Raw genomic sequence first — 14,236 nt, 5'->3', positions numbered from 1 at the left:
GAAGTCAAAACAAATGTAAACCTTTGAGATGTCTACCACTCCCTTGTGTGGAATCCTCCCAGCTAAAGGAGATGTGAGCTGATCTTAGATCTACTTCAGCTGACAGAGCACTGATTTATTCTTCCTGGGATCTATCTGAGGGCTTCAGACGCGTCTAAGGTTCCTTCTGTAGGCTGAGCATTTGTAAGATTTCTTCTAGGTTAGGGTAAGATGTCCACGTAGATTAAAGCTTTATACAAGAGTTTATACTGCTTTGACGGTTTTCATAGTCTGTGGCTGCTTTTTACTTGTGAAATAAGTGAAGTGCTCTTTTCCCAGCCTAAGGGGCTACATGGTTTCTCCTCGTGTGAGTTCTCAGGTGTTTTCAAAAAGTGCTACTTCAACATCACCCCTTTGCACACTCTAAGGACTCAAAAGTTTTCTCCCCTGTGTGGGTCCCCTGATGCAGTTGAAGGTTGCCACTCAGACTGAATCTCTTTCCACACGTTGAGCATGCAAAAGGTTTCTCTCCTGTATGGGTCCTTTGATGCTTTTGAAGATGGCCACTCCGACTGAATCTCTTTCCACACGTTGAGCATGCAAAAGGTTTCTCTCCTGTATAGCGCCAATGATAATATTATTTCTCTCCTGTATAGCGCCAACGATAATATTATGGTTAGATTTAATTCAATGTAATTCAATTTAATGTAATTAGATCAGTAATGGCTTTTAATTAATGTATTAACTGGTTTTAAGGTTTTAAGGCTATCTTAATGTTTATTAATGTAATGGTTTATTAATGTACCATTGTTTTCTATTGTTGTTAGCTGCCCTGAGCCTGCTTTGGTGGGGGAGGGCGGGATACAAATAAAATTTTACTTTACTTTTACTTTACTTACTGTATGGGTCCTTTGATGCCTTTGAAGACTGCCACTGTGACTGAATCTCTTTCCACACTCTGAGCATTCAAAAGGTTTCTCTCCTGTGTGGGTTCTCTGATGCTGTTGAAGACTGTAACTCTGACTGAATCTCTTTCCACACTCTGTGCATTCAAAAGGTTTCTCTCCTGTGTGGATTCTCTGATGCTTTTGAAGATGGCCACTCCGATTGAATGTCTTTCCACACGTTGAGCATGCAAAAGGTTTCTCTCCTGTGTGGGTCCTTTGATGCCTTTGAAGACTGCCACTGTCACTGAATCTCTTGACGCACTCTGAGCATGCAAAAGGTTTCTCTCCTGTGTGGGTTCTTTGGTGGTTTTGAAGAGTGCCACTCCGATTGAATGTCTTTCCACACGTTGAGCATGCAAAAGGTTTCTCTCCTGTATGCATCCTTTGATGCTTTTGACGACTGCCACTGTCACTGAATCTCTTTCCGCACTCTGAGCATTCAAAAGGTTTCTCTCCTGTGTGGGTTCTCTGATGCTCTTTAAGACTGCTACTGTGACTGAATCTCTTTCCGCACTCTGAGCATGCAAAAGGTTTCTCTCCTGTGTGGGTTCTCTGATGCTCTTTAAGACTGCTACTGTGACTGAATCTCTTTCCACACGTTGAGCATGCAAAAGGTTTCTCCCCTGTGTGGGTTCTCTGATGCTGTTGAAGAGTGCTGCTGTGACTGAATCTCTTTCTACACTCTGTGCATTCAAAAGGTTTCTCCCCTGTGTGGGTTCTCTGATGCTGTTGAAGAGTGCTGCTGTGACTGAATCTCTTTCCACATTCTGAGCATTTTAAAGGTTTCTCCCCTGTGTGGGTTCTCTGATGCTGTTGAAGAGTGCCACTCTGACTGAATCTCTTTCCACATTCTGAGCATTCAAAAGGTTTCTCTCCTGTGTGGGTTCTCTGATGCAGTTGAAGGCTGCCACAGTGACTGAATCTCTTTCCACATACTGAGCATTCAAAAGGTTTCTCTTCTGTGTGGGTTCTCTGATGCTTTTGAAGATTGCCACTGTGACTGAATCTCTTTCCACATTCTGAGCATTCAAAAGGTTTCTCTCCTGTGTGGGTTCTCTGATGCTGTTGAAGATTGTCACTCTGAATGAATCTCTTTCCACACTCTGTGCATTCAAAAGGTTTCTCCCCTGTGTGGGTTCTCCGATGTTTTTGAAGAGTGCCACTCTCACGGAATCTCTTCCCACACTCTAAGCATTCAAAAGGTTTCTCTCCTGTGTGGGTTCTCTGATGCCTTTGAAGATTGCCACTGCGATTGAATCTCTTTCCACATTCGGAGCATTCAAAAGGTTTCTCTCCTGTGTGGGTTCTCTGATGCTTTTGAAGAGTGCTGCTGTGACTGAATCTTTTTCCACACGCTGAGCATGCAAAAGGTTTATCTCCTGTGTGGGTCCTCTGATGCTTTTGAAGAGTGCCACTGTGACTGAATCTCTTTCCACACTCTGTGCATTCAAAAGTTTTTCCCCCTGTGTGGGTTTTCTGATGCTTTTGAAGAGTGCCACTGTGACTGAATCTCTTTCCACACTCTGTGCATTCAAAAGGTTTCTCTCCTGTGTGGGTTCTCTGATGCAGTTGAAGGTTGCCACTCTGACAGAATGTCTTTCCACACGTTGAGCATGCAAAAGGTTTCTCCCCTGTCTGAATTCTTCGGTGGTTTTGAAGATGGCCACTCTGACTGAATCTCTTTCCACACGCTGAGCATTCAAAAGGTTTCTCTCCTGTGTGGGTTCTCTGATGCTTTTGAAGATAGCCACTCCGACTGAATCTCTTTCCACACGTTGAGCATGCAAAAGGTTTCTCTCCTTTGTGGGTTCTCTGATGCTGTTTAAGACTGCTCTTGTCACTGAATGTCTTTCCACACTCTGTGCATTCAAAAGGTTTCTCTCCTGTGTGGGTTCTTTGATGCTGCTGAAGATTGCCATTGAACCCGAATTTCTTGCCACCTACTGTGCATTCAGACAGTTTATCCTCCTTGTGAGTTCTTTGACACTGCTGAAGCTTGCCATTCTGATTGAATTTCTTTCCACACTCTGAGCTTTCAAAAGATTTCTCTCGTTTTTCTATTCTTTGGTTCACTAGAAGCTGTGATCTATATCTGATGTCCTTTCCATACTTAATGGACTGACTCATCTCCATTCTATTGTGCATGGGAAAATGTTCATTACGCTTTCTTCCATTTCTCTTCTCAACAAAATGGCTGTCCTTCTTTCTCTTGGGTCTGCCTCGATTCCTTACATTTCCTTTCGAGTCTTTATTAATAACTTCATCTGGCAAACGCAGCTGTAGTTCCTCACCCTCCTCATTCATCTGATCATCCTTTGCTGGAAAAAAAATGGAAGCATTAGTACCTGGGAGGGCAGGTAAGGGCCATCTGTGTGACAGACCCTTGGCCTCGTCACGCTTGACTAACCTTAACCAACCCCCACCTTTCCCCAGAACATTCCGGATGTAAGGATACCTTTCAAGAGCCACAGCTGAGCTCTTTCCCAGAAGGAGCTGCTGATCTTTCAAATTCCAGGCCCCAGAAGGCCTCCCTCCCACCTTGTCCAGTGGGGTTTATTATTCTACCAAACTAAGAGTTGCTTAAAAATGAAGCAGAAAAGTCCCATGGGCTTGTTGTCTTGAAATAACAATGAAGGATACGGACTTTCTACCAGCTCACTTGGGAAGGGAATGCTCTCTTGAGATCCTCCAGGGACAAAAAATCCATTGTCCATCCCTGCACCAAAGGAGGCTAGATTGCGTTCGACGCGAGCTAGGGCCTTCTCGGTGGCAGCACCAGAATTGTGGAATGCACTCCCAGAGGCCATAAGGGCCCTGCGGAATCTCTCCACTTTCCGCAGGGCCTGTAAGACCGAATTGTTCCGACAGGCCTTTGATACCTAACCGGGAGAGAACTGAAACCCGACATCATATAGAGTACTCGGTGATCACCGTTAGAAAAGAAGAACTCCCTTATATTGTAGAGATACACCACCATGAAATGGTTTTTAAAATTTTGCATTGTAATTATGCTTTATTGGTTTTAGCTTGTGAATATGAATGTTGTCAGCCGCCCTGAGTCCGCTTGCGGAAAGGGCGGAATAGGAATTTAAAGTAAATAAATAAAATAAATAAAACTCTGCAGCCTTTCTTTAGATGTGAGCCTGTATTTCTCCCCACAACGGGCACAGAATTCCAACTAGTGTATGCGGGGGAACGATCATTTCCAGATCACGCTCAGAGCAAATGTTCGTAATACCGTCTGGGGAAAACGTATGTTAAAAAGGCTGGCAATAAAGAAATGAGGATCTGGCCCCTTCTGGAGTCTTTCTGAGGGCCTCTCATCCCACCCTCACCTCAGTCCAGGACCCCTTCTCTAGCTTGGGTGACAACTACACCACCGGCCACCGTTGCCTCTGGGCAAGGAACACAACAGGGAGTCAAAACGGCATATTGCTGTTCAGTGTTTTGATTCTTCCCTCATCACAATGGCGGAATTCACACCTTTGGCACCTATAAAAGATCCTTACCCAGAGAGGCCACGTTCCCATAGTTCTCCAGCATGACTTCCCTGTACAGAGCTCTTTGTCCCGGATCCAGCAGGGCCCACTCTGCCTCCGTGAAAGAGACGGACACCTCCTCAAAGGAAAAGGGACCCTGGAAGAAAAAGCAGATTCCCTCCTCATCAGAGGTCAGGCCAGGCAGAGATTGCGCACTGGAAGGGAGTAGCCTGGAAGGGTACAGGATGTAAGGCTCGGGGGAATGGCATGCAGACCCTCTCTTGCCTGGAAACCTTACAGAAACTGCAGGAGCAAAAGCCCCACTGAGAAAGGAGGAGGGATCTAGACTGTCCCCTGTTCAAATCCCTCACCTGGACTGTAGACGCAGCAGCCATTTCCACACTTCTTAAAAGACAACAATTCAACAGCATCTCTTCACTGCCTGCGAGACAAAGGAGGAATGAGAAGCGTTTTCTGGGACTTGCTATTCCATTGGCTTGTTTGTAGAAAGAATGGATGTGATTATTAAGAGCCAGCATGGTTTTCTCAAGAACAAGTCATGTCAGACTAACCTGATCTCTTTTTTTGAGAAAGTGACTACCTTGCAGGATCAGAGGAATGCTGTAGACATCATTTATCTTGATTTCACTAAGGCTTTTGATAAAATTCCACATACTATCCTTGTTGAAAACTTGGTAAACGGCTGAGAGGTGATATGATCACCATCTTCAAGTACTTGAACGGCTGTCCTATAGAGGATGGTGTGGAATTGTTTTTTGTGGCCCCAGAAAGTAGGACCAGAACTAATGGGGTGAAATTAAATCCAAAGAGTTTCTGGCTCAACATTAGGAAGAACTTCCTGACCATTAGAGCCATTCCTCAGTGGAACAGGCTTCCTCCTTGGGAGGTGGTTGGCTCTCCTTCCTTGGAGGTTTTTAAACAGAGGCTAGATGGCCAGCTGACAGCAATGAAGATCCTGTGAATTTAGCGGGGAGGTGTTTGTGAGTTTCCTGCATTGTGCAGGAAGTTGGACTAGATGATCCTGGAGGTCCCTTCCAACTCTAGGATTCTATGATTCTAAGAACTTCCTAATTGTTAGAGCGATTCCTCAGTGGAACAGGTTTTCTTGGGAGGTGGTGGGCTGTCCTTCCTTGGAGGTTTCTAAACAGAGGCTAGATGACCATCCAACGTCAATGAAGATCCTGTGAATTTAGCGGGGAGGTGTTAGTGACTTTCAAGCATTGTGCAGGAGGTTGGACTAGATTATACTGGAGGTCCCTTCCAACTCTAAGATTCTATGATTCTAAGAACTTCCTAATTGTTAGAGCGATTCCTCAGTGGAAGAGGTTTTCTTGGTAGGTGGTGGGCTCTTCTTCCTTGGAGGTTTAGAAACAGAGGCTAGAGGGCCATCTGACAGCGATGAATATCCTGTGAACTTAGGGGGAGGTATTTGTGAGTTTCCTGCATTGTGCAGGGGGTTGGACTAGATGACCCTGGAGGTCCCTTCCAACTCTAGGATTCTATGTATTTCAGAGGGGGTGGAAATGACGTGCTGTGACACATCACTGTTCCATTGGCCCACAAGTGACTTGAGCGCATCTAGAGACTCGTGGGTAGAAGAAGAAGAAGAGGAGACAGGATTTATACCCCGCCCTTCACTCAGGGTCTCAGAGCGGCTTACAATCTCTTTCCCTTCCTCTCCCCACAACAGGCACCCTGTGAGGTAGGAGGGGCTGAGAGAGCTCTGACAGAAACCGCTCTTGAGAGAACAGCTCCTGAGAGGTGCCAGTTCACACCCTGCTATTCCTCCTCCAGCATCCTGTTTCCCACAGCGACCCACGAGATGCCCCCGTAAGCACAGGTACAGAAGCCAAATCCTCCCATCCTTATTGGCCCCCCAAAAGTGTTTTTCAGAGCTCTGGTGTCCCAGAAGGAGGAGGAGGGTGAGACCGGAATATTTTAATTACTGTGAAGAACTGCCTTCCATGAACTTGTCTAATCCCCTTTGAGAGGAATCACAATTAATGGACAATGAATGCCACAGATTCTGTGCTGTATGAAAAGGTGATTAAATTCCACACACACACACACACACACACACACCACAACTCTCTATGCAACAAATTCACTGAGTGCCCCAATGATATCTAGGCACAAAAAGTCTTTACCACAGGAAAGGGAAAGAGCATCTTGGACACGCTCCACAGCCTGCGCTCTCTGCCCTTGCTCCAAGGAAGCTCCTTCCGCCTCAGGGAATGCAGCTTCTTTCTTCCTGGATGGGGCCCACATCTGAAACAGCAGCAAGGAAGGGGGGGGTAAGAGATGGAATGGAAAAGCCACCAAGGAATGGATCGTGCCCCACTCCCAGACTCTGCACCCATCTCTCAGCAGACCTGGAGAGTTACTTGGAGGGATCAGAAATCCTCTAGAAAAAGAGGCTGCTAAAAGAGGCAATAAACATTCCCATTTGGATGATTAACGCTTGAACAAATATCTCTCAGGGACGTCTTAGGACAAGGCCAGTAATAATTCCTTGAATTAGACAAACAGGAGAGAATCCCTCTCACCTGTCCTGCCTGCCTCTTCTCCTCTGCCTGGCTCAGGAGGAAACCTTCGGCCAGGGCCACCGCCTGGGAACTGGTCTCCGGCCCACATCCTCTGACCCAGCCCTGCATTTCCTGGGGCAGGAGAGTCAGGAACTGCTCCAGAGTCACCAGGTCCAGGATCTGCTTCTTGGTGTGCCTCTCCGGCTTCAGCCACTGGCTGCAAAGTCCATGGAGCTGGCTGCAAACCTCTCGGGGCCCATTGAACTTGTGGTAGAGGAACTGCTGGAACTGTTGACAATGCACATCTGAGGTCACGGTGTCTTTAGGTGGAATCTCTGTCCCAGCCCTTTCCCAGAATTCAACACCATTCCCAGCTTGGAGGAGAAAGGGGCCTTTGCTTGCCCTCTTGCCAGTTCCAGGTCCTTCTGGGTCCTGCTCTTCCATCTCCTGCCCCTTCTATTGAGTCGCTTCCATCTGTGAAAAGATTCCTTTGTTCACTTGCCGTGAAGAGAGGCTGCTCCCTGGGGGGAAGGAGAGACACAGATAGCAAACATGTCACAAGGGGAAAGGAGAAGAAGAATTGCAGATTTATACTCCGCCCTTCTCTCTAAATCAGAGTCTCAGAGCAGCCTACTATCTCCTTTCCCTTCCTCCCCCACAACAGACACCCTGTGAGGTGGGTGGGGTTGAGAGTGCTCTCACAGCAGCTGCCCTTTCAAGGGCAGAGTCTCAGAGCGTCCTACAATCTCCTTTCCCTTCCTCCCCCACAACAGACACCCTGTGAGGTGGGTGGGGCTGGAGAGGGCTCTCACAGCAGCTGCCCTTTCAAGGGCAGAGTCTCAGAGCCGCCTACAATCTCCTTTCCCTTCCTCCCCCACAACAGACACCCTGTGAGGTGGGTGGGGCTGGAGAGGGCTCTCACAGCAACTGCCCTTTCAAGGACAACTCCTACAAGAGCTATGGGTGACCCAAGGCCATTCCAGCAGCTGCAAGCGAAGGAATGGGGAATCAAACCCGGTTCTCCCAGATAAGAGTCCGCACACTTAACCACTACACCGAACTGGCTCTCTTCTGGTGGGGTTGAGAGAGATCTCCCAGAAGTTGCCCTTTCAAGGACAGTTCTGCCAGAGCTATGGCTGACCCAAGGCCATTCCAGCAGGTGTAGGTGGAGGAGTGGGGAATCAAACCCGGTTCTCCCAGATAAGAGAGCTATGGCTGACCGAAGGCAATTCCAGCAGGTGCAAGTGGAGGAGTGGGGAATCAAACCCGGTTCTCCCAGATAAGAGTCCACACACTTTACCACTACACCAAACTGGAGATACACCACCCAAAATCTCAGGGGACATATGAGAATTACCCATGCAAATCAGAACAAAACAGTTCCTTGTGGTATGTAGATCGGTTTTAGTATCATTTTGCTTTATCACATACCAAGGTATTTTAGATGTGGCACCTTCGTTTTTGGGGGAAACTTAAGTGTCTCTGTTGGGTTTCTTAGAGACGTTACAAGCTGAGCTGCTCATTCCTTTGGCTCCATCTGTCCTGGGGCCTAATCCCTAAAGAAAACCAGAGCCCTCAAAGGAGAAGAGGGACTGGTGACCCCTTTACCATCACAGGCTTCTAAACATAAGAACATAAGAGAAGTCATGTTGGATCAGGCCAATGGCCCATCCAGTCCAACACTCTGTATCACACAGTGGCCAATAAACACACACACACTGTAGCCAATAAACACACACACACTGTAGCTAATATCCACTGATGGAGCTCTGCTCCATATTTTTATCCCATCCCGTCTTGAAGCTGGCTATGCTTGTACACGCCACCACCTCCTGTGGCAGTGAATTCCACATGTTAATCACCCTTTGGGTGAAGAAGTACTTCCTTCTATCCGTTTTAACCCAACTGCTCAGCAATTTCGCGAGTTCTTGTATTGTGAGAAAGGGAGAAAAGTACTTCTTTCTCTACTTTCTCCTTCCCATGCATAATCTTGTAAACCTCTATCATGTCACCCCGAAGCCGACGTTTCTCCAAGCTATAGAGCCCCAAGCGTTTTAACCTTTCTTCATAGGGAAAGTGTTCCAAACCTTTAATCATTCTAGTCGCACTTTTCTGGACTTTTCCCAATTCTCTTCAAAAGGCCTGAAGTGTTAGGTGAGAATTCTTTCCCAGCGCCTATGTGGGGGCCCCAATTCACCCTTACAGAAGGGCTGTTTCCCAATCTCCAATGGGTGTAGGACTCCAAATCCTTCTTGGAAATGGGCACGTATGAGAGATAGTCCGACTGCTATTAGAAGGTTATTCAATCAGCTTATGGAAAAGCTGGAAGCAGTGAAACGTGATGAAAAGCTTGGCGATCGCGTGAAGGCGATTCTTTCCTTTGTCGCCGATATCTGAGGTTAGACTCTGCACAGCAAGGAGAATTCGGAGTTGTACACCCAGTGGAGATTGGGAAGCTTCTTCAGAGTTGCTTTCTGTTTGCATATTTTTACTGCGTTGCCAGCGTTTCTTGCTGATCCTACTTGGACACCGGCATCCCCACGTCAGGTAGATGGGAAGAAGCAGTCAAAATGCCTGGCCCCCCAATCAGCACGAAGGAGTCATCTCATCTGGCCTCCGAACCACCAAAAGGTGAGTTTTGTGTCCTTGCTGGCAGCCCCCTTAGCAAGACCTGAACCCACAAGCCCTCCACAAGCGGTTAAGTGTGTGGACTCTTATCTGGGAGTTTGATTTGATTTGATTTGGGTTTGATTCCCCACTCCTCCAGTTGCAGCTGCTGGAATGGCCTTGGGTCAGCCAGAGCTCTCTTATCTGGGAGAACTGGGTTTGATTCCCCCCTCCTCCACTTGCACCTGCTGGAATGGCCTTGGGTCAGCCACAGATCTCACAGGAGTTGTCCTTGAAAGGGCAGCTCCTGTCAGAGCTCTCTCAGCCCCACCCACCTCACAGGGTGTCTGTTGTGAGGGGAGAGGGGAAAGGAGATTGTAAGCCACTCTGAGCCTGTGTCCGTGAAAGGGCAGCTAGTGTGAGAGCCCTCTCAGCCCCACCCACCTCACAGGGTGTCTGCTGTGGGAGGGAAGGGAAAGGAGATTGTGAGCCGCTCTGAGATCCGGAGTGGAGGGCAGGATTTAAATCCAATATCTTCTTCTTCTTCTCCTGGGACTGTGCCCTGCTGCTTCTCCCTGTTGTGGTGCCTGGGACGGGGGTGTCTTTCCTTCTCTCGCCTGGCAAAAGGATGCCCTTCCTCCCACCCTAACCCCAGCGCAGGAGGGAGAATGTAGCATTTTGCTACGGCTGCCTTTGCCAAGTGAGCCGTGGAGGGAGGGGGCAGGGTCCACGTGGTTGCAACAGCCGTGTTCCCTCCCTCTGCATCCCCTTTGCAAAACACGGTTGCAGGCGGGTTCTCAAACCGACATCCGCTCCCTGGTGCGTTTGCACTGCTCAAGCCACAACGCTCCCCCTTATGTGAAACCAGAGAGCTCACGGGTATGAGTCAGCCATATCACTATTAAACAACTTGTGAGAGTCTTTACTCATGCACATACTGAGAAACGTTTAAACCACAGCAACATTTCCATGTTAATCTAGAAATATTTTACAGTCCGTCTTGCAGTCCATCTTGTAGGACTTCCTGAAGTCCAATAATTCCCAAACCGGTGTGGCTGGCCCTTTCAAGAGAAGCCCAGGACAACAGAGCCCAGCTGGATCCACTGGAGATACAGAGCACTGCCAACTGGAATACTTTATCGCTTGGGGAGCTGCCCGGGGAAGGACTGATTCCGAAAGTGGATGGAAGCAACGGCCGGTTGCAGCCATACCTGTTTAGGAATTGCTGTTACACCTGTCTGGGAATTACGGGACTTTAGGAAGTCCTTCAAACAAAGAAATAACATTGCACGTCGTCTTCGTAAAATGGACTGTAAAATATTTCTTGATTATTGCATGTGAATATTAGCCAGTATCATAATGCCCCTGTATAAATCGATGGTGCGGTCTCATTTGGAGTATTGTCTGCAATTCTGGTCACCGCATCTCAAAAAGGATATTATAGCACTGGAAAAAGTGCAGAAAAGGGCAAGTAGAAGGATTACAGGTTTTGAACACTTTCCCTATGAAGAAAGGTTAAAACGTTTGGGGCTCTTTAGCTTGGAGAAACGTCGACTGCGGGGTGACATGATAGAGGTTTACAAGATTATGCATGGGATGGAGAAAGTAGAGAAAGAAGTCCTTTCCTCCCTTTCTCACAATACAAGAACTCGTGGGCATTCGATGAAATTGCTGAGCAGTCGGGTTAGAATGGATAAAAGGAATTCCTTCTTCACTCAAAGAGTGATTAAAAACATGGAATTCACTGCCACAGGAGGTGATGGCAGCTACAAGCATAGCCAGCTTCAAGAGGAGGTTAGATAAAAATATGGAGCAGAGGTCCATCAGTGGCTATTAGCCACAGCGTGTGTATGTGTGTATAAATTTTTGGCCACTGTGTGATACAGAGTGTTGGACTGGATGGGCCATTGGCCTGATCCAACATGGCTTCTCTTTTGTTCTTATGTGACACAGAGTGTTGGACAGGATGGGCCATTGGCCTGATCCAACATGGCTTCTCTTATATTCTTAGTGTGCTTAAACAGCCCCACACTGGGCCCACATCTAGGTCTTTAGATGGGGCTGCAGCTGATTCTGCTGCAGACAGGAGATCCCCTCCCACCCCCACCCAGCCCCTTCTTACTCATTCACCTCCTCCCCCCACCAAAAAAAGCCAGCTTTGTGTTTGGCGATTTGCAAATTAAAGTGAGCTGCAAAAAAAAAGGTCAGATTCATACCTATGACTTTCCTTGTACTGAAAGGCACTGGTTGTAGACTCCCCCAATTAAAAAAAAATGCTTCCATAGTGGAACAAACCTCAGGGCTAACTGGGTTGCCAGCCTCCAGGTGGGGCCTGAAGTCCTCCCAGAATTTCAACCAACCAACTGGAGAGCCAGTTTGGTGTAGTGGTTAAGTGCGTGGACTCTTATCTGGGAGAACCAGGTTTGATTCCCCGCTCCTCCATTTGCACCTGCTAGCATGGCCTTGGGTCAGCCATAGCTCTGGCAGAGGTTGTCCTTGAAAGGGCAGCTGCTGTGAGAGCCCTCTCTGCCCCACCCACCTCACAGGGTGTCTGTTGTGGGGGAGGAAGGGAAAGGAGATTGTAGGCCGCTCTGAGACTCTGTCCTTGAAAGGGCAGCTGCTGTGAGAGCCTCTCAGCCCCACCCACCACACAGGGTGTCTGTTGTGGGGGAGGAAGGGAAAGGAGATTGTAGGCCGCTCTGAGCCTCTGTCCTTGAAAGGGCAGCTGCTGTAAGAGCCCTCTCCAGCTCCACCCACCTCGCAGGGTGTCTGTTGTGGGGGAGGAAGGGAAAGGAAGTGGTGCTGGCTGCAAGCATAGCTAGCTTCAAGAGGGGATTGGATATGGAGCAGAGGTCTATCAGTGGCTATTAGCCACAGTGTGACACAGAGTGTTGGACTGGATGGGCCACTGGCCTGATCCAACAGGGCTTCTCTTATGTTCTTATGTGACACAGAGTGTTGGACTGGATGGGCCACTGGCCTGATCCAACAGGGCTTCTCTTATGTGACTCAGAGTGTTGGACTGGATGGACCACTGGCCTGATCCGACAGGGCTTCTCTTATGTTCTTATGTGACACAGAGTGTTGGACTGGATGGGCCACTGGCCTGATCCAACAGGGCTTCTCTTATGTTCTTATGTGACACAGAGTGTTGGACTGGAGGGGCCACTGGCCTGATCCAACATGGCTTCTCTTATGTTCTTATGTGACACAGAGTGTTGGACTGGATGGGCCACTGGCCTGATCCAACAGGGCTTCTCTTATGTTCTTATGTGACACAGAGTGTTGGACTGGAGGGGCCACTGGCCTGATCCAACATGGCTTCTCTTATGTTCTTATGTGACACAGAGTGTTGGACTGGATGGGCCACTGGCCTGATCCAACAGGGCTTCTCTTATGTTCTTATGTGACACAGAGTGTTGGACTGGATGGGCCACTGGCCTGATCCAACAGGGCTTCTCTTATGTTCTTATGTGGCACAGAGTGTTGGACTGGATAGGCCACTGGCCTGATCCAATAGGGATTCTCTTATGTTCTTGACCCTTCCGGGCCCAAAGGCCTCTCCAACGGGCCGGAAGGAGCACTGCACCAGGAGGACTCCAGCCTTCCCCCGCCCCAGTTCATAGCCACGCTGCCCCCCTTCTGATCTCCTTTTGCAGCCTTCCATGCCCTCCCTCCCCTTCTGCCCCAGAGTCCCCCCCCCTCCCCCCAAAAAAAGCACTTGCAGCTCACCCGGTCCAGTCCTGCGATGGGGGGCGGGGGGACTGAGAGCAGAAGAGGCAGGGAAGGAACTGGGGAGGGGGCACTGGGGAACCAGGTTCGATCCCCCCCCCCTCTCCCGGCTGCCAGCTCTGCAGATCCCCCCCCCCCGCCCCGTTTGCAGAAAGTGGACTTGGATTCTCGGTGCAGAAATGCAGGGGGGGGGGGGGTGGAAGGGAAAGGCAATCTCAGGGGGGGGGGGGTTCGCCCGGGGCAGCCTGCAAAAAAAAGCAAGAGCCCCCCCACCCCTCCCGTCCACAGCGAGAGCAGCCAGCTAAGGGGTGGGGGCAAGAAGGGAACCTGCCCGGACCAGAGGGGCCCCCCCTCCACGTGTGCGGAACCAGCTGAGCCCGGGGAAGCCCCCCTCCCCTTCCCCCCCCCCGTCTTGCCCGAATCCTCCGCGCTGCTCACCTGTCCTGCTGCTGCACAGGTGCAAAGGCCGGATCCTGCCCCAGCAGCCGGGGAAAGGAGGGGAGAGGGAGGCGCTGCAGACCCTCCCCCCCTTTCCTTCCCCCCCCCAACCCTGAAGGAGGCGGGGTTGACCTCCCTGAGGATTGCAAGGTCTGCTGGGAAATGTAGTCCCCTGCAAACCTCCCCTCCCGCTCCAGGAGGGAGCATCCTAAGAGCCACTGATGGACCTCTGCTCCAGATTGATCCAGCCCCCCTGGAAGCTTTCTGTACTTGTAGCCGCCACTGCCTCCTGTGGCAGTGAATTCCACATGTTAATCACCCTTTGGGGGAAGAAGGGCTTCCTTTTATCCGTTCTAACCCGACTCCTCAGCTATTTCCGATTGCCCATGGGCTCTTGTATTGTGAGAAAGGGAGAAAAGTACCTTTCTCTTTTTAATGTATGGCTGTGAGAGCTGGACCGTAAGGAAGGCCGAGTGCAGAAGAATAGATGCTTTTGAGCTGTGGTGCT

At 49.3% G+C, this 14,236-nt stretch overlaps 1 protein-coding gene across 1 annotated transcript; it reads right to left on the bottom strand.

The window, feature by feature from the left end:
* Positions 1-854: 854 nt before the first annotated feature.
* LOC132571583 (oocyte zinc finger protein XlCOF6-like) lies at positions 855-4,800 on the bottom strand. The gene is made up of 3 exons (XM_060238381.1): positions 4,777-4,800; positions 4,436-4,562; positions 855-2,974 (listed from the first exon to the last, which is right to left on the bottom strand). The coding sequence occupies exons 1-3, from the start codon at positions 4,798-4,800 to the stop codon at positions 855-857; spliced, it is 2,271 nt and encodes a 756-aa protein (XP_060094364.1).
* Positions 4,801-14,236: the final 9,436 nt, after the last annotated feature.

The sequence above is a fragment of the Heteronotia binoei genome, chromosome 5 (genome assembly GCF_032191835.1).
Source record: "Heteronotia binoei isolate CCM8104 ecotype False Entrance Well chromosome 5, APGP_CSIRO_Hbin_v1, whole genome shotgun sequence".
Taxonomy (NCBI): domain Eukaryota; kingdom Metazoa; phylum Chordata; class Lepidosauria; order Squamata; family Gekkonidae; genus Heteronotia; species Heteronotia binoei.
This window is presented reverse-complemented; position numbering and strand designations above follow the sequence as displayed.